General features: G+C 32.2%; 1 protein-coding gene across 2 annotated transcripts in view; it reads left to right on the forward strand.

The window, feature by feature from the left end:
* Window positions 1–21,450, forward strand: part of EYS (EGF-like photoreceptor maintenance factor) — a 1,786,799-nt gene that overhangs the window by 542,083 nt on the left and 1,223,266 nt on the right. For both annotated transcript variants that reach the window (XM_078001263.1, XM_078001264.1), the window contains exon 12: window positions 5,453–5,574. In XM_078001263.1, coding sequence (XP_077857389.1) covers window positions 5,453–5,574 — 122 coding nt within the window. The remainder of the gene's footprint in view (window positions 1–5,452; window positions 5,575–21,450) is intronic.

The raw sequence follows: 21,450 nt of genomic DNA on the forward strand, positions 1-21,450 counted from the left end.
CGTATATTTCTACTGTCAATTTGTCTCTTGACATTTGGTAATCAGCATTTAAGAAACTTTTTTAATTAATGGCAAACATTTTGTTTCAAACATTGAAAAGCTCCATCTAATGTTAACAACTCCCAAAGAGTATTTTAATTTTTTTTTTTTTCTGGCAGACAGAATAGGAATACACGATCACATTTTAGGCAAGTGTGGTTTTCAGGCAGTTTAAGCTGTTTTTGTTGTTGTTGTTGTTGTTGTTGTTGCTGCTGCTGTTGTTTTTGTTTTGTTTTGTTTTCCTGGTTTGTTCTTCAAGATATGTCCCTCTGTTGTGTTCATTGAAAGCTAGAAGTGTTTAACAAGACTATTAGATATTGCAGGCCCTAAACCCCAACTTTTATCTGCCTTGCACTACTAGACAGCTAATGCTTTACTTTTATGTAATTTCATACTACAAATGCAAGGTTGAAAGGGAAAAAGTGCCTCTGTAGAATAGGGCTGATCAAATTTTGGGCTCACTCTCTGTTCTTCTCTTCATGAACCTATCTCCTTGACCACACTGAATGCTAGTATTTTCTTTTCATTCAAAGAAGCTGCTGAAAACTCCTGCTACTTCTTTCTGCTTATCTAGATGCAACTACTTACCTGGCAGCAAATGGACAAATGTCCTGGTTTGAAAATCAGAGTCCACTGTAGTCTTAACTTAGCTTGCTTTTTGCCTCTCTAGATTTAGAAGATCTAGTCAACTTCAGTTGTTCTTGTAACAATTCAACAATTACTATATATATATATATACTATATATATATATATATACTATATATATATATATATGTATATAAAATTCAGTTTCTACACTTGTTTTTGGTTAACTGATGTTTGGTAGGTTTTTTTTTTTTTTAATTTATCATTTTGTAGATAGTTGTTGTTAATATAAGTACATTCCCATTTTGTTTTCATTTGCTAAAAGAAATTTTTAGCATGTGTATTGAATTTTATAAAATAATTTTCAGCTCTGAAATGATAAAAGCATTTTTCCTTCTCTGAAATATTTTCTTGTGTTGAGGCATATTTTCACTTCTGGAATATTTCCGGCTCAAATTATATAATGTATTTTAAATACATTACTGTTTTTGACTATCTAAACTTATGTTTTTTTGAAGAAAAATTGACTTTTTGATCCTAAAAATATTGGCTGAATTTCTATTTGTTGTTATATGCTTGCCAGAATTTGGTAGCAAGGTTTTGATAGTCTCAAAAAATAATTTGAGTAGTTTTTCCTGTTTTTCTATTCTCCTCACCTATGTGGCATAAGAGAGGAAATAAAGACTTGGGAGTAATTTTGTTTGAGTCTATGTTAGCAAATCTCCCTCCTTTGGTATATTTTTAAATGTTTACTGGTTTAGTACGATCTTCTATTTCATCTTGAATACATTTTCCTCATTTATATTTTCTTATATTTATCCACTTCATATAAGTCTGTGTTCGTAAATTACATATTGCTGGATTCTCTTGTTCTTCCTCCTTCTTTGTTTTTCCTATTCTGGTTATCTCTTATTATATGGTTTAAATGTTTATAAAAATAAGTAATGTATAGATGAATAGGTTTGAACAATGGTGGTACTTCTGTCAATTATTCCTTGATGTTGTTAAATCTAGACTGTTTTGCCTAGAGGCAATGGCTGCTACTAATTAATGATAATTATTTGTTGCTAGGCTTAAGAATATTATAGTTATTACTACCTTCAAGGCTTAACTACATTTATGAAGTAGAAATTGTTAGTACTTTACATATGAAGGCACCTGAGGCTTAGAGGACTTGAGTAGGCTACTTGGAAAAATTAAGTAGGTTAGTAGATATCAAAGACAAAATTATAAGATGATCCTCGAGATTCCCATCTCCTGGTGTACATGCCCTATAAAATCTCTCCTTGGGTGTGAGTGAAACCTGTAAATATGATATTTCTTCCATGATTATATTATATGTAGAAAGAGACTTTACAGTGTAATTAACACCCCCTATAAGTGACTTTTATATAATCAAACATGTGGTTGTCCTAGATGGGCTGCCCTAATTAGATGGGCCTTTAACAAAACAAGAAGTAGCAACAGAGATTCTCCTGTTCTTAAAAAAACAAACTGGCATGCTGTGAGAGGAGGAGGCCATGTGTCAAGGACCTGCGAATACCTTCTAAATGCTGAGAGTAGTCCTTACCTGGTAGCTAGCAAGAAAAGGAGACCTAAGTCCTAGAGGCAGAATGAAGTGAATTCTGCTGCAATCATTGAACTTGGAAGAGAACTGCATTTCCTAGATGAGGTCACATCCCAGTCAATATCTTGATTTCAGCATGGTGAGACCAAAAGCAAAGGATTTAGGTAACTGACACTTGCACACTGACTTATTGAAACTGTGAGACAGTACATTTATGTTGTTTTAAGACACTAAATTTGTAGTAACTTTTTAGGCAGTGAGAGAAAACTAATACACTAGATGTCTAGAGATTTAATAAGCATCAGAGATATTGTTCAAAAATTATCTTTCTAATTTCAAAAGTCATGTTCACAATTATGCTATCCATCTTATTTTAGTACGTATGTTACTGATAACAAAAATTTAAAATATCTGGCTGTTGACCTGAAAAAGTGAATTACTATATAGTTTATGCAATTATAACCATCAAATTTGAGAGCTTTGTCTTTAGATTTTTCTCACTGACTGCAGAGTTCAATATGCTAGACCTGTGTTTTTATCATCTTCTGTCCTTCCTGTCTCATGCCTATTTTCAAATTATATAAACTGTTTTATCTAAGTTTGGTGGGAAGAGTAAGGCCTACTTTGTAGTGAGAAGTAAAAAAATGATATGATTCTAATTTAATAAATCATGCAAACCTTTACTCCTTTTGGTAAATACATTTTAATAATACTTTCCTCTTCCATCAAAATTGGCTCAAAATGTGCTTCTAAAAATAGTGCTTTACTTTAATATGTGGCTACTGTATTGACCAGTGGAAATTTAAATAACAGTTATTTTAAATTACTGGAATCAATTATTCAATGTTGAATGAGAAACTGCTTTGCAGCAAGAATGTCTAAATTCAGGAAAATGCTTCTGAATCAAGTGAGATACTGATGAATAAAAATCCTCAAACTCTGGGTTATTTTTAGTTGCTGTGCACTTTTGTTCTCCTCATCATTTACATTTTTTAATTTTAATTTTTAAATTCTATTTTCTTCATTTTATGTTTTCTTTTTGTAAATAGTTCATCAAATCTGGAATTCAATGCTATAGTACCTGATACTTTAATGATAATGATACCTCTGAAATTGATAATTTTCTACTAATTACGTTATTAAAAATACCAATAGTTATTAACCTTTAAGAAATATATGAATTTACGGAAAAATTTGATTGACTTTTTGACTCACTAAATTTGTTTCAAAATATTATTGAGGCATCAAAATAAAAACCAGTAGTGTGCTTATGCTTTTGTCTTTACAGAAATAGTTTATACCCCTTAATATGAGAAATTTCAGAACATAACGAATGGGCATTTTCCAAAGATTTTATGCATATGCCATTTATGCTACTGAGTGGGATGATTTTCTCCCATTCACCACAGCTGATGTTGTCTTGCCTATTGTGGAATTGCTTTCATTTTACATAGCACATTCATAAAACAAAATATAATCATTATATTTAATTTTTATGTAAGTCCTCTTTTAATGTTTACAAAAAAAAAGAAAAAAATAAGCCAAATGCAACCAATGAAAACTGTAAATGTTACCATACGAAGTTAATAATGTAGGGAGCACGATACGTGAAAAAAAATGCTGCTAAAATCCAGCAAAACTTGAATACTCTTAAAGAATATTCCGAGTGGAGAATTAGTATATGTGTCAGAAATAAAGCACAACATTGATAAGGTAGCTCTCATTCTTGTGCTTTTAAGCTAGTTATTAATAACTAGCATGGAAAACCAACTGGCCCTGTTCAACCAAAGCACAGTACTGAGTAGAACTTCTTCTACATTTAAACTATTGTAACTTAAATGCACATACATGGGGCATGAATTTATTTTTCTTCATGGTTACCATGTTTCACTGTTATGTTTGTTAAAAAAAAAAAAAATGGTTGTCCAAATGTAGGAAACTGATACAGGATCATTTTGAATTTTGTTTTGGGTACTAACTTCAGCCTTTACATTATTGGTCATATCATGTTTGTCCTTTTCTGTTTATTTAATCAACATTAATTAAACATAGGGTGCTAGATCTGCACAGGATGTTGAGATGTATTAAACTAAGACGTGTTTTGTAATCTTAGGGCTCCTACTCATCACATTGTGCTTATGAGTACATAGACTTCTTAACTCTATCAACAAATGGAGAAACTGGGCTGGCATTATCTAAGACAACTCTGTTCAGTAGAAATTAAATCAGATCTCTCTTTGTGTTTTAACTTTTCTAGTAGCCACTACAAAAAAGTTAAGGAAATAAATGAAATTAATTGAAATCATACGTTTCATTTAACTCTTTATATCAAAATTATTTCCATTTCAACCAAATGCAAATAATAAAAAAAAATAGTGAGATACTTGGCATTCCTTTTTAATACTAAATTTTCAACATTCAATGTGTATTTTATATTTATAGCACATCTCAATTGGTACTAGCCATGTTACAATGTTTTGTAGCCACATGTGGCTACTGTATTGAAAAGTACAGATTTAAATAAGTTAACGCTGATTTTACCATTTTTATAATGCTATATCTAGATTCTCTACAGAAAAAAGCCCCAAATCTAATTTTTGACAAGAGCTCTATTCTTCAAAAATATTTTTTTCACATAGAAAGTATTTTTACAGAGCAATTTAAAGTGTTTCTTTTGTTTGTTTGTTTGCCCAATACTAGGAAAGCAAAATTTTACCTCTAGTATTTTGAATTACATCTTCATAGGGCAATTCTCTGTTTAAGAAAACACTATGAAAAGTTTTACGATTTTGATTGGCCAAAAGTTCTGTTAATTTATTTTAAATATTTATCTGTAACAATAAATCTGTCAAAAGTTTCCTTATTTATAGTTATATTTTTAACTTGTGAGCTAGTTGCTGAGTTATTTAGTTATTTAGTTATACTTCATCATCTACCATCATATTACTAACATGCTATTTTTCTTTTAAAACATTTAACAAAGATAATAATTGTACATTGTGAGCATAATGCATAAATCTTTAAAACCTTCTGCAGAATCTATTGAATTACTAGAAAACTTTATTTAATTAGATACTAAAGAATACTGTTCACACAGTTTTAAAAATGGGGTAAAAGTCATTTGGGGGGAGTATTGGCATTCTATAAAACTAAAAAAATTATAAATTGACAGATATATCAAAATAGCCAGGAGTAATATCTGTATTATAGGCTTAATAGTAAGAAATAGCCTAAAAATATATAATTTCATATTCCCTTAGAGCTACCAGTGTGTGTGCCTATCTGGTTGGGAAGGAAATTTTTGTGAGCAAGAATCCAATGAGTGTAAAATGAATCCTTGCAAGAACAATTCCACCTGTACTGACCTTTACAAAAGCTATCGGTGAGTACGTTTTTAGTTTTCTTCATGAAATTACTTGGAGTGCTCAGTGTCCTTCGGATACATCCAGACATTATTTTCACTTTAGATACATTTAATTAAAATAACCACCCATAGATGAAGAGCCATTCACTAACAAGATAGTATCGCAATCATTTGAAATTTGAAAATACTGAAGGCCAGATGTCAACAAAGTATAAATAAATTTTAACTTGAAAATGCAATTTTCTGATATGGTAAATGATACAAATGCATTTACTTCTTCAAAACATGTTTTTGCCATCTTAACATTGTTTTGAACCTTTCCATGCAGTATGAGAACTACCACACTATGCCAAGAAAGGAGTGAGTCCACCAAATTAAAACTTCCATTTTCTTACTTAGAGATTATTGTGAGTTTGGATTATTTTAGTAAAATTTTTAATATATTTTATAATATAAACTATCCACATATTCCATAATTCAATTGTATTAATTAGTTTTTAGATGATAATTCTGAAGAAACTCTAAATAGAAATTCTGAGTAGGTGTTTATGTCTATGTCCACCTTCTAATGGAGTTGGTTTTTGCTTGTTAAATAAGTTCCTTATAGATTCAGCATATCACACATTTGTTGGATGCATAGATTGTGACTATTTTTCCCATTCTGTCAGTTGTCTGTTTACCCTGTTGATAATTGTTGATAATCTGCTATGCAGAAGCTCTTTGGTTTAATCTCACTTGTCAATTTTTGGTTTTGTTGCAATTGCTTTTGTGGACTCACTCATAAATTATTTATCAAGGCTGATGTCCAGATGGTGTTTTCTAGATTTTCTTCTAGGATTCTTATAGTTATAGGTCTTATATTTATATATTTAAACCGTCCTGGGTTACTTTTTTGTATATAGCAAAAGGTAAGGGTCCAGTTTCAGTCCTCTGCATATGGATAGCCAACTATCCCAGCACCATTTATTGAATAAGGGGAACTTCCCTCAATGCTTATTTTTGCTGATTTGTCAAATATTAGATAGCTGCCTGTATGTTGCTTTATTTCTGGGTTTGCTATTCTGTTCCACTGATCTATGTGTCCATTATTGTTGTTTTACCAGTGCCTTGCTGCCCTGCTGTTTTTGGTTACTGTAGACTTACAGTATAGTTTGAAGTCAGATAACATGATGCCTCTGTCTCTTTTTTTGTTTCCTCTCTAACATTGCTTTGGTTATTCAACCTCTTTTTTCATTCTACACACATTTTAATATATTTTTTCTCTAATTCTGTGAAAAATGACATTCATAGGTTGATAGGTTGAATCTGTGCATTGCTTTGGGCATTATGGCCATTTTAATGATATGAATTCTTCCAAGCCATGAACACAGGATATTTTTTCATTTGTTTGTGTCATTACTCATTACTTTTAGCAGTGTTTTGTAGTTCTCTTTGTACAGATCTTTCACATCCGTGGTTAGATGTATTCTTTGGTTTTCGTTCATTTGTTTGGTTGGTTGGTTGGTTTTGGTGTGTGTGCTATTGTAAATGGGATTGTATATTGTAAATGGATTCTTGATTTGGCTCTTAGCCTGAATGTTATTGGTGCATAGAAATGTTACTGATTGGTACACAATAATTTTGTATCCTGAAACTTTACCAATTTTTTTTTATCAGTTCCAGGAGCGTTTTGGTGGAGTCCTCAGCATCTTCTAGGTGTTGAATCATATCATCAGTAAAGAGAGATAGTTTGACTTCTTTTATTCATTTTTGGATACCTTTTAGTTATTTCTCTTGCCTGATAGCTCTGGCTCGGACTTCTGGTACTGTGTTGAATAGGAGTTGTGAGTCTGGGCTTGTTTCAGTCCTCCAGGGTAATGCTTATAGACTTTGCCCATTCAGTATGATGTTGGCTGTGGGTTTACCATAGATGATTCTTATTATTTTGAGATATGTTTCTTAGATGCCTAGTCTATTTAGGATTTTAACATGATGTATTTTGTAGCAGAATTTTCCACTTCTATTGGGATCATCATGTGTTTTTTGTTTTTAATTCTGTTTATGGGGTGAATCACATTTATTGATTTGTGTATGTTGAAGCAATTGCATCCCAGAAATGAAGCTTAGTTGGAGAATTAACTTTTTGATGTGCTGCCATATTTGGTTTCCTGGTATTTTGTTGAGGAGTTTTACATCTAGGGTCATAAGGTGTTTTTGTGTTTTATCTTTGTCAGGTTTTGGTATCTGGATAATACTGGCTTCATAGAGTGAGTTAGGGACGAGTTCCTTCTACTTGATTGTTTTATTTTTTATTTTGGAATAGTTACAGTAGAATGGGTACCAACTTTTCTTTTTACATCTGGTGAAATTTGGCATGAATCCATCTGGTCTTGAGCTTATTTTGTTGGTAGGTTGTTTTTATTAAATTACTCATTCAATTTCAAAACTTGGTATTTTCAGGATTTCAATGTTTTTCTCATTCAATCTTGGGAGGTTGTGTGTTACCAGGTATTTATCATTTCCTTTAGATTTTCTAGTTTATGTGTATGCAAGTGTTCATAAGGGTTTCTCAGAATCATTCTACATCTGTGGGATCGGTTTTAATGTCACCTTTGTGATCTCTCATTGTACTTATTTGGATTTTCTGTCATTTTTTACTTTGTTAGTGTAGACAGTGGTTTATCAATCTTGTTTATGCTTTCAAAAAAACAACTTTTGGTTAAATTTATTCTTTCCCTGGATTTTGGGGTCTTAATTTTGTTCAGTTCTGCTCTGATTTTAGTTATTTTCTTTTGCTTCGTTTGGAATTAGTTTGCTCTTATGTTTCTGGTTTTCCAAGTATGATATTAGATCATTAGTTTGAGATCTTTCTGACATTTTGAGATTTAACAAGTGCCCCATAAACATATGAAAAAAAAAATGTTCAACATCACTAATCAGAGAAATCCAAATCAAAACCACAAGGAGATAACATCTCACACAAACCAGCATTGCTATTATTAAAAAATTAAAAAACCAACAGATACTGGTAAGGCATTAGAGAAAAGAGAAAGTTTAAACATTGTTGTTGGGAATACAAATTAGTTCAGCTACTGTGGAGAGCAATAAAAAAGAAATTCTGAGTAGCTATTGCTATTATTCCAAAAGCTTAATAATCAAATATATATTTATAATTTTTTTGAGGCAGAGTCTCACTCTGTTTCCCAGGCTGGAGTGCAGTGGCATGATCTTGGCTCACTGCAACCTCCATCTCCTGGGTTCAAGTTAATCTCCTGCCTCAGCTTCCTGAGTAGCTGGGATTACAAGTGCCTGCCACCATGCCTAGCTAATTTTTGTATATTTGTAGTAGAGATAGGGTTTCACCATGTTAGCCAGGCTAATCAACTTTCTATCTTAGGATTTTTCTGTTCTGGACATTTCATATAAATGGAATCATGCAATATATGTTGTTTGTGACTGGTTTGTTTTGCTTAGCATGATGTTTTCAAGATTTATGTCATAGCAGGTATAAGGACTTTGTTTCTTTTTTATGGCCAGATAACATTACAATTACTTATATTAGCCATGACAGATGATTGTTTTGTTACTCTTTTGGTTTGGGTGATGTTCCTTGTTTTGTCTCTAATTAATATGATTAATTAACATTACATCATAAAGTTACAGCAAATTTATTTTTCAGCTGATAAACATGTTGATTATTACAACTTTTTTGTCTGTTATGAATAATGCTGCTATAAACATGTATAATATATGTCCAGACATACATTTTCAATTCTTTTGCATATAAAACTAGGAGTAGAATTGCTGGATCATAGAGTAACTCTATGCTTAACTTTTAGAGGAACTCCCAAACTCTTTTCCAAAGTGAATGTACTATTTTTGCAGTACCACCAGCAGTGTATGAGAGTGTCAACTTCTCCACATCTTGCCAATATTTGTTGATGTTTGTCTTTTTAACCCTTCTAGTGGGTGTGAGGTGGTATTTCAATGCATCTCCCTAAGGACTAATAATACTGCTCATCTTAACATGTGCTTTCTGACCTCGTGTATTTCTTTTTGGGAGAATATCTCCTCATATCATCTGCCTATTTGGGAATGGAGTTATGTACCTTTTATTTTAGTTGTAAGACGTTTTATGTATTTTGGATACAATCCCCTTATCAAATATGATTTGAAAATATTTTCTTCCATTATGTGGGTTGTCTTTTTCTTCATGGTGTCCTTTGAGGCACAAACAATTTTAATATTGAGGACAACCAATTGACTCATTTTCTTTTGTCACTTTTGCTTTTCATATCATAGCTAAGAAATTGTTGTCTAACTCAAGATTATAATAATTTTATTCCTTAATTTCTTCTATAAACTTTATATTTTTAGGTCTTATATTGAGATATAATCCATTTTGAGTTAGTTAATTTATATGTGTGGGGTGTGAGATAAGGGTCCAGCCTCATTCTTCTACACATGAATATCCAGGTGTCTCAGGATAATTTCTTAAAAATACTATTTTTTCATATTAAATTATCTTAGTACTTTTTTTTAAAACCAATTAGACAAACACGTAACGATATCTAGACACTATATTCTATTTATCTTTATTCTAATACCACACCCTCTTATTGTAGCCTTTAGTAGGTTTGAAGTCAGGAAGTATGAATCCAACTTATTTTTTTGTTTTAACATTGTTTTGCTAAACTGGGCTCCTTGTTTCATCCTTGTTCATACTTCCATATGAATTTTAGTATCAGCTTGTTACTTTCTGAAGAAAATGGCAACCATAACTTTAATAGGGATTTTGTTGAATCTTCTTTAATTTCTTTCAATAATATTTTATGGTTTTCAATGTATACTTGTACTTCTTAGAATCTGTTCTTAAGAATTTGAATCTTTTTATGTTATTAGAAATGGAATTGTCTTAACGCCATTTTCAGATTGTTCTTGCTAGTATATAGAAACACCACTGATTTTTGTATATTGATCATGTATTTTTCAACATTAGTAAACTTATTTATTAGTTATAATAATTTTTGGTCGATTCCTTAGGATTTTTAATATCTGATAATGGAGATAATTTTGCTCCTACTTTTCCAATATTGATACTTTTTTCCGTTTTCTGTTTAATTATCCCAACAACTTCCAGTACAATGTTGAATAGAAATGACAGACTAACTATCCTTGTCTTTTTCCTGAGCTTAAAAGAAAATCAAGCCGTCTTTCATCAAAAAGTATGATGTTAGCTGTAGATTTTTCATAGGACACTTTACCAGATTTTGTACATTCCCTTCTGTTTCTGGTTTGTTGAGTGTTTTGTTTTTTATAAAAAAAAGTGTAGAATGTTTTCAAATGCTATCAATGAAGCTATTTATATGTGTAATTTGTGTTATATAATATTAATATGGTATATTGCATTCAGTGATTTTCTAATTTAAAACCAACCTTGTAGTACTAATATATATCCCAATTGGTCATAATGTATATTTCTTTGGATATGTTGCTTAATTCCATTTGCTAGTACTTGATGAAGGAATTTGGGGTCTGTATTCATAAGGCATTTTGATCTGTATTTTAAATTTTTTGTCATATCTTTGACTGGATTTAGTATCTGGGTAATATTAGCCACATAGAACATGTTAATAATTTTCCCCTTCTCTTTTGGAACAGTTGCAGAAGGATTGGTGTTCGTTATTCTGTAAACATTTGGTAAAATTTACTGGTAGAGCAACCTACTCATGCTTACTTTGTGGAACACATTTTTATTACTAAATCACTCTCTTTGCTTATTGTAAGTTTATTGATATGCTGTACTTTTTTTGGGTTACTTTCAGTGGTTTTGCCTTTCTTTAAAGTTATCGATTTCATTTAGGTTTTATAATTGGTTAGCATGTAATTGTTTAGTATTCTCTTTGAATCCTTTTTTTTATTTTTGGAAGATTGCAGTATTTTCTTCTCTTTCATTGCTGATTCTCGTAATGTGAGTCTTCTCTATTTTTTCTTGATCAGTATAGTTAATAGTTTTTCAATTTCTGAAAGTGCCAATTTTAGAATTCATTGTTTTATTCTATTGCTTTTTTATTCTCTGCTTTATTAATTTATGCTTTAATTTTCATTATGTCCTCCTTCCTCTTGCTATGAATTTAGTTTTCACTCTTGAATACAAAGTGTGTCTATTACAAATAGCATATAGTTGAACAATTTTTTCGTTAAACACATTCTGCCATTTGTCTTTTGATTGGAATGTTTACTCAATTTACATTTATTTTAATTACTGATAAGGTAGAGTTTACTTCTACTATTTCGCCATTTGTTTTCTATATGTCTTTTTCTGTTTTGCTCCTGCATTCCTCCATTATTGCCTTACTTTGTGTAAAATAGATATTTTTCTGATATACCACTTTAATACCCTTGTTACATTTATTGTATTTTTTTTAAATTAATGGTTGCCCTATAGATTGCAAGTAACCTCTTAAGATAAAGCAATTACATAGCATTAATAGTGACTTAATTTTAATAATGTGCAAAAATATTGTTCCACCATTGCCCCCCTTTTTTCTACTCCCTTATTTTATTATTGTGATACAAATTATATCTTATACATTATAAGCCCATCAATAAACTGTTATAATTATGGCTTTATGATCATCTTTTAAATCATATAGAAAGAGAAAAGAGTTATGAACAAAGCATACGTATACTGGTTTTAATATTTACTAATATAGTTACCATTACTGGATCTCATTATTTTTATGTGTAAATAATTAAGATTGTATAGTTTATTTTCATTTTAGCTTAAAGGACTATCATTACTATTCTTTATATGTTGGTCTGCTAGTTATGAATTCTCCCAGTTCTTATTTGTCTGAAAATGTCTTAATTTCTGCTTTTATTGAGAAGGTAGCATTGTGGGATATGGAATTCATGGTTGATAGTCTTTTTTTCTTTTAGCACTTCAAATATATCATCCTGCTGCTGTCTCGTCTACATGGTGGCTTCTGATGGGAAATCAATTGTTGTTCTTATGAGGATCCTTGTATGTAATAAATCACATTTTTCTCTATGCTATCACTATTATCTCTTTGTGTTTGACAGTTTGACTATCATGATTAACTTTCGATTTCTTTGAATTTTTTCTACTTTGAGTTTGATGAGATTCATGGATGTGTAGATCAAGATTTTTTTCATAAAATTCAGAGAGTTTTGGCCATTATTTTTTCAAAGGATTTATCCCTTTTCCTTTTGGAACTCTCATATATGAGTAGATCTCTGAGGATCTACGCATTTATTTTTTTCTGATGATCCTCTGAAACAATTATCTTAATAAACTTATCTTTTTTTTTTTTTTTTTTTTTTTTTGAGACGGAGTCTCATTCTGTGGCCCAGGCTGGAGTGCAGTGGCCAGATCTCTGCTCACTGCAAGCTCCGCCTCCCGGGTTCGCGCAATTCTCCTGCCTCAGCCTCCCGAGCAGCTGGGACTACAGGCGCCCGCCACCTCGCCCGGCTTATTTTTTTGTATTTTTAGTAGAGAAGGGGTTTCACCGTGTTAGCCAGGATGGTCTCGATCTCCTGACCTTGTGATCCGCCCGTCTCTGCCTCCCAAAGTGCTGGGATTACAGGCTTGAGCCACCGCGCCCGGCCTTAATAAACTTATCTTTATGTTCACTGCTTCTTTCTTCTGCCAAATTAAGTCTCTTGTTGTGCTCAATTAGTAATTATTTTATTTTTTCCAATAACTTTTTTAAAAAATATACTTTAAGTTCTGGGATACATGTGCAGAATGTGCAGGGTTTTTACATAGGTCTACACGTGCCATACACATGCCATGGTGGTTTACTGCATCCATCAATCCGTCATCTACATTAGGTATTTCTCCTAATGTTATCCCTCCCCTAGGCCCCCCACCTCCCAACAGGCCCTGGTGTGTGATGTTGCCCTCCCTGTGTGCTCATTGTTCAACTCCCACTTAGGAGTAAGAACATACAGTATTTGGCTTTCTGTTCCTGTGTTGGTTTGCTGAGAATGATGGTTTCCTTGTTCATCCATGTCCCTGCAAAAGGCATAAACTCATTCCTTTTTTAAGGCTGCAGAGTATTTCATGCTGTATGTGTGCCACATTTTCCTTATCCAGTATATCACTGATGGGCATTTGGATTGGTTCCAAGTCTTTGCTTTGTGAACAGTGCTGCAATAAACATACATATGCATGTGTCTTTATAGTAGAAAGTTTTATAATCCTTCAGGTATATACCCAGTAATGGGATTGATGGCTCAAATGGTATTTCTAGTTCTAGATATTTGAGGAATTGCCACACTGTCTTCCATAGTGGTGGAACTAATTTACACTCCCACCAACAGTGTAAAAGCATTCCTATTTCTCCACATCCTCTTCAGCATCTGTTGTTTCCTGACTTTTTAATGATCGCCATTCTAACTGGTGTGAAATTGTATCTTATTGTGGTTTTGATTTGCATTTCTCTAATGACCGGTAATGATGAGCTTTTTCCCATGTTTGTTGGCCACATAAATGCCTCCTTTTGAGCAGTGTCTGTTCATATCCTTCACCGCTTTTGATGAAGTTGTTTATTTTTTCCTTATACATTTGTTTTTCAGTTTTTATAATTTTCAACTTTAAAAAAAAGTTAATAATTTATTCCTTTATTTTTATTATTGATTTGGTAAGACATCAATCTCCTACTTTCCTTAATTGATTATATATAGTTTCTATTTCTTTGAACAAGTTTACTATAGCTGACTTAATATATTTGTCAAGTAAATCCAGTATTCAGGTGACCTCAAAGGCAGTTTCTATTTACTGGTTTTATTTCTGTGCATGGCCCATACTTTTATTTGTTTGTATGACTTATAATATTTTCTGGTAACTTGACATGTTAAATAGTATAACTTGGTACATCTGGAAGTCAAATCCTGCTCTTTCCTAGTAGTTACTGTTTTTGATTTTGTTGTTTCTACTATTTGTCTAGTGTGTCACTGGGATTGTTCTTTGCCATGTGTGGCCCTTGAAGTCTCTGCTTGATTAACTTAGTGTTCAGCTAAAATGAATAATTTGACAGAGATTTTTCTTAAATTTTTGGAACAAAAACATCTTCTAACCTTTCCTGAAGGACTCTGTGTGTATGCTGAGACATGTCTTCAGCGCTCAGCCAGGCAGTTTACAACTGTACTTTATTCTTTACTTTCTGCTTGTATAGAGCCTCAAGGTTAGTCAGAGATTAGAGATTAGGGCTGTTTATATATTTCTTAGGACTGTGTATACACTTGCATGCTGTGATATTTTCTGGTTTTCCAGGGTTTTTTCTAGCTTTCAAAGACTTCTAGGTACATCTAATTCCCGAGTTATTAAATCTTTAATTATATTGGTCAACCTAGAGTTGCCCTCAACTCAAAGTATTGTCTCAAACACTGTGATATGAAGCAATTGCCACTGATTATTTTTAACAAGTTCTCTAGATATATGGTTTTATATAAGAGTGAATTTTTAGTCAGGTCAAATAAAGTCAGTCCCTGAGAATGGAGTTTTCCAGAGTGCTGTCAAACCAATGAAATAGTGACATTCCTTGGGAAGAGTCTTTTGAATCAGATTCATACTTTTACTGTCCCCTCCACTGGCTATTAGGTTGCTGGTTTCTCAGCTACCCTAATTGCAATGATGTTGGATTTCAAGTCCATTAAAGAGCTGGGGAGAGAGGGATGGTTGTTTACAACCACAAAGCTAATTAGGCTTATGAGACTCAATCATTTTTCTTGAATAAACATGGAGATTGTTTCAAGCCTTTAGTTCATTTGCATAGTTCTGAAACAGCTTATTTCAACTATATTTATCAATGCACAGGTTTCTTTTATGGAAGTGTATTTTTGACTAGTTCTTCTTCTGCTATTACAGAAACGATTCTATCATGTTATATTTTATATTTATATTATTGGGGAGAGGGAGAATAAATATGGGTTCTACAATCACAGTGTCTTCAGTGTCTGCATATTAAGTTTGATTCTGTCTCTAAAGGTTGATGTGAATTGGGATAAGTAAGTTTACATTACATTTGCAAGCTTCCAGTTTCCTTAGCTAGAAAGTAGAATCAACAATAGTAATGTCTCACAGAATTATGGTGATAAATAATATTCTGTCCATAAGGTTTTAGTTAACTTTTTGATATATAGTTCACTCTAAATGTCATAGTTTTTGTTATTTAAAACATTTATCTTGTTTTCAAAAATATATGCATAGATAAGATTAGTGTGGCATTTTATAAATGATGAAACTTTTTAATCATATAGATATCAACTAATTCAATTTTATATATCTATATGTACAACAAATAACACTAAAAAGAGATTACTTAATCATCCCTTTATAATTTTGAAAAATTTTATTTTATTAAGGATTAAGGTTCTCTGTAGCTTTCCCACAAATTTCCGCTGATCAAAAATTTAAGGAGTCTCAGTGAAGGATATATGAATATCCTATTTAATTTTGTGAAGAGTTATTCTAATGAAATATTATAAAAATTATAAAGAAGAGTCTTAAATTTTATGCCATTTGAAGAAAATTATATACCACAATGAACACTTAAAATTACGTATTTTAATACATCAAATTAGAATTGCATTTCATGGAACATATGCTTATATTCCTTGAGAAAAAAAATAGATAAATGAATGTTTGATGAAATATCAAATCTATTTAGGTGATTTGTGTGTCCTAAGTTACTGAACTACTTACATGTGCTCGTGTCTCTAAACAACTGGAGTTAACATAGTTTAGTGTTTACACAGTTTCAAGACATTAAAAAGCAAATTGGGCTAGGGATGTAATTTGAATGCTGACTGCAACCTGCCTTCTGCTATTCCTGGCACGGTTTAAAATTTAACTGCCTTCTTTATTTCTGATTTTTCTTCCCCCAAAGCAGAGTCAACAGCTTTAGCTACAGATGGGGCTCTGTATGGCCGTTATTGGACCCAGATGCCACACTCTGGAGCATGTTTTGCCAACAGCATCTGGCTCTTTGCTGCCTGTGCAGTTGGCATTTGTGTTGATGCTTTGGCCTGCTTTTCTTATGGACACTACAAAGCTGACTTTCAGACAACATGAAGGTTTGCTCCCAGTTCACTGTAAGAATTTTCTTTCTTAGTTTATATTTTAGAAGTATTTAAATAGATGCCTTAGATCATGAAGCACTATGTATTAAAATTTTCATGTCTCTTATAAAAATATGTTTAAAATTTGTAATAGGTATAATAACTGAAAAAGTCTGACATTTATTAAGTAAAAACTTATGTTGATTTATGTGTATCTTAACACATCAAATAAAAACTATGAAAACTTTGGTGTGTTGTGTGTTACCAGAGATTTTATTTTGCTTTTTTTTTTTTTACCTTATTTATGCATAGAAGTCTTAAGTGCTAATATAAAAGCAAAGCCATGACAAAATTTTAGTTCAGGCAACAACAATCTATGGTACAGTGTCTATCTTTAAGAGTTAAAAGATTTTTCCTTCACAAAAACCAGAGGTTTGAACAAAATATGTGTGGGTAGGTAGATCACTCATCCCCTTATAGTACAGCTACACTGTGGTTTACAGAGATAAAAGACACAGGGAATTTTTAATATTTTACAATCATAATCTATTACTTGGGGAATTAATTATATATGCCTCTTTATATATGTATGCAAGTATATTTATAGAATAAATTACTGTAAGTGTAACTGCTGGATCAAAGTAGTCTACATTCAATATTTGAGTAGTTTTTATTAAATTATCTTTTGGACAGATTCAATAAATTCACATAAGTAATTAAAGCAATTATCTATAGCAGACACTTACAGTTTGTATCATTTTGTTCATGAGTAAATCTCTTAGATTTTATTTTATATATGAAAGAATTAAAACTTAGATATTTTCAGTAACTTATGCAGAAATCACAGTGTTAAAAAGTGATAACTCTAAATACCAGAACAAGACAGGCATGATTCCACATCCATAGTTTAAGATTATCATCATCTGATGCTGCTTATAGTATATAATCATACATATGTTGCCACTGGCAACATATGTATGTATGATATGTATATCACTCAGTTTGCAAGGTTTAACAAATTTGTGAAGACTAAATAATTATTATTTTCTCACTGGAAAAGTTGGAACCTCATGTAGTTCAAATTTTATCAAAAAGGAGTAACTCAGGAGTTAAGTGTAATTTTTTTGACAGATACATACATCCTACAACCAATTATAACTGTACAAATAGGCCTTAGAAATCACTGATTAAGTAAAATTGCTTTTTGATAACAGTAGCACAAAGGAAGAAAAGGGGAAATCACAGTATCTTGTTGTAAGACTATTACGTTATACATGAAGTGGCATATTATTTGAAGACAGGCAGTGATAAACAGAAAAAGTATTAAAGACCTTATTTTGAATGAATAGATGAACTCTCTTATTTCACTGAAACTGAGTTGAAAGAATAGAGGAAGAGACAGTTTTATCAGGTATCATAGTAATTGTAAAAACTCCCCTTATACCTTCTGTGTTACTTTGTCAGGACAATCTTTGGCATTCCTTGGCTTCTGAAGAATCACCCTCATTTTACCCTTCGAGGTTTGTAGTTTTCTTCCTGTGTGAGTGCCTATCTCTGTATCAAAATTTCCCCCCTTTTTAAAAGACAGTAGTCCTATTGAATTAGTTTCCACCCTAATGAATTCACTTTCATTTGAATATCACTGTACAGACTCTATTTTCAAAAGAGGCCACATTTTGAGATCCTGGCAATTAGGAGTTCAAGGTCTTCTGGGGAGCTACAATTCAACCCTAACACCTTCTGATGTCTTCTGAGTGCAGTTATGAAAACATAGGGTTAGTGAAGCCCAGAAGTTTATAATTTAGCATAGCCATACATAAACTCTTTAAATTTTATTCACAGAACTGTATAGAAACATATTCAAAGATAATTTTAATTATTTAGAAGTGTAGTTAGAAAAAAAATCATTTAATATTAGCTTATCTAATTATTTCATGTAGAACCACAATACCAAGTTCAGATTAAAAGTGTTGCCTTATTATTTGTCAATTAAAAATAAACTAAAATTTTAAAAAATGGACTTTTAAAAAAGTACCATATCTAAGAATAGATTTTGCTTGTTTTCTTCTTTTTTAACATTTGTTTTTAAAGATGATGAATTGTTTTAATGAAAAGTACTAGAAACTGTAAAACTTAAGAAACATGTAAAAACATAATACTAGGAAACAAAACCAGAATGATGCAGACATATTCAGAAATTGCTAATTAGAAATGAATTGAAAGCCATTAGTTATTGTTTGTTTCAGATTCAGTGTTGCATGGGAGGGCAATGACCATGACTGTAACAAAAACAAAATGTGACATTTAGGATTATGGTATTTGTGAGTAAAATTATTTTTATTGAACTGTGGAAGAAAGGTAATACACATTTGGAAACAAAGGAAAAATGTACATGAGAATATTATTTACTGCAAAATCTATATTTTCTTTTTTTGAAAAGTAATCAAAATTTGATATTAAGTTCTTGAATAAAACATGATCTAATTAAGGTCCTGCATTTTTCTTATGTTTTGAAGTAGACTTTTTCTCTTACTCTTTCTTTTTATGGGGAAGGAAGGGGCAATGTTTTAAGAGAAATAGACTTTTCATAAGGTGTTCAATAGGTTTTGGACATTTTTTATTGTGATTATGCATAATAAAATGCCAAGATTTTGCATATACAATTTAAGGAGTTTTGGTCATTGCACTTACTTGTGTAACTACCACTGAACCCAAAATATAGAACTTATCCATCACCCTAGAAAGTTTCCTTGTGCCCATTCACAGTTCATTTCCACCCTCTTACACCCTGCTATTTGTTGGGCTTTTGAAAAATTTCCTTCTGTAGTAATTTCTGATAAACTATCCTCAAAACATCAATACATTTTTTTTCAACATGAGAAATATTTAAATGTAAATTAAATTATTTAGTTATTAGGTTTATCTTAATAAAGGAGTTTCATAGAAACTTTAAATTTGACTTTTATTATAACTATAGCCAGACGATATACTGATATTATTTATGTTTCTTATAGGAGGATATAAAAATTATATAGATCAGTTGCTTTTCCAATGACATGTTATTAGCAGAAGAAATAAAGAATTTAGGACTTCTTACACCAGAGCCCTTAAGATTTTACATTATTTTTTATTGTCACTTACGATTCCTTGCCAAATCAGTGATGAAGGGGTTGTTCATATGCTGTTCAATGCTGGGGAGTTTTTCTTATGCTGGGGAGTTTTGGCAAAAATTTAATGGTGAAAAGTTTTATTTCTGTATTTATTATTCTAAATTGTTTCAATCTATAGAATTGATCATGTAAGTAATCAATAACTTTTCTTAGTGTATTTCTAGGTAAGTAAGATTTTGTATTGCTATTGATTTAGGGATATTTCTTTTCTTGTAGAGAGCTTTCTTCCCAGATCAATGTTGTTTTGGTAAATAATCCGTGGGCATTTCCAATGCATACCCTGAGAACTATCAGCTTTCAAAATGATAAGCCAACTGACAAACACAAAGAGCTCACATAAAAATAAGAAATCCATTTTATGTGTTTCTCAGATCTGTGTCTAGAGCACATTATTCAAGCTAATAACCCCCCCTTTTTTTTTTCACACTAAGCATGTTACATTTTGCCTTCAGTTTTCATGGAGAATCAGTTTAAAAGATGTGTGTTTGAACATTTCTATACCTCTTGCAAAGCCATACATCAAGTCATGGTCCATTATATTTCCCAATGTCCTACACTAAAAGATTCAGCCATAAAATTCTTCCTTGACTTCAGAATGAGAAAATATAACTCCACTTTCTTTTGTAAAAAAAAAAAAAAAAAAAAAAAAAAAGACGTATATCGCCTATATAATCTTTATATTTGCTCTTACTTTTCACAGTAAATCACAATTAACATGTCTTGGTAAAGGAATTCTTTACAAATACTTACATTTTAGGGTCTATCTCTTTTTCAAAGTTTTTAAACACTTTTCTTTCACCAGATGGCTAATTGGAGGCTTTGTTAGTATACCTCACCAACTTAGAAATAGCAAAACTGTGTGTAAGGATTCACACTGTGAACTTCTGTGCAAAAAGGAACACGGGAGATCAACATTAGAGTGAAAGAAAACTTTGGGTACTTACAAAAAAAAAAATGCAGGTAACAACCCATGTGGCAGACACCAGCAGAAAATTGTGAGTGAATCCCCAGTGCACGAGGTGGAGAGTGATTGCCTCCATGATGCACAGTCTCACTGGGAAGCTGCGCAATCCAGGCTATAATGGAGATCCTTGTCCCAACCAAGCTCTGGATCTAACTTGGGGAGCAATAGGGAGACTATGAGTAGGAACAGCTCTAGAAATTATCCTGCATGCACTCCTAGAACTGGGTGTCAACAGAATGAGGCCATTCTGTATCCTAGCTCATAGAGAGCTATGTGGAAACCTGCCAGCCAGCACAAGTGGCAGTTCCTGGTTTGGAGAGTCTCAGGCCAGAGATTTAAGATCTTGAGCAGGGGAGAAGCCCCTGGGGCCAGAATTGAGAGGCATATGTGGTATGTACTCCAGCCACAGGCACAGTACTTGGGTGCTCCCTCTTCACAAGACCTGAGTGGGTGTGGTTTTGACCCCAGAAGAAAGTTTTGTGGCCTGGGATAGGTCAGTCTGAAGGCAAACTGGGGGTGCTTTGGCTAACTGTTCTAACTTTCTGCCAAAGTCAGACTATCAGAGGGAGCCCTGCTAGGTCGGGAGTATGAGAGCACAGCAGGTCCCTCTACCACTTGCTAGCCTGTAGAGCCTGAGCTGTTTCTCATTCCCCATCCTGGGTCTTAGGCCCAGCAATGATTATTCTGCTCCTC

Source organism: Macaca mulatta, chromosome 4 (genome assembly GCF_049350105.2).
Source record: "Macaca mulatta isolate MMU2019108-1 chromosome 4, T2T-MMU8v2.0, whole genome shotgun sequence".
NCBI lineage: Eukaryota > Metazoa > Chordata > Mammalia > Primates > Cercopithecidae > Macaca > Macaca mulatta.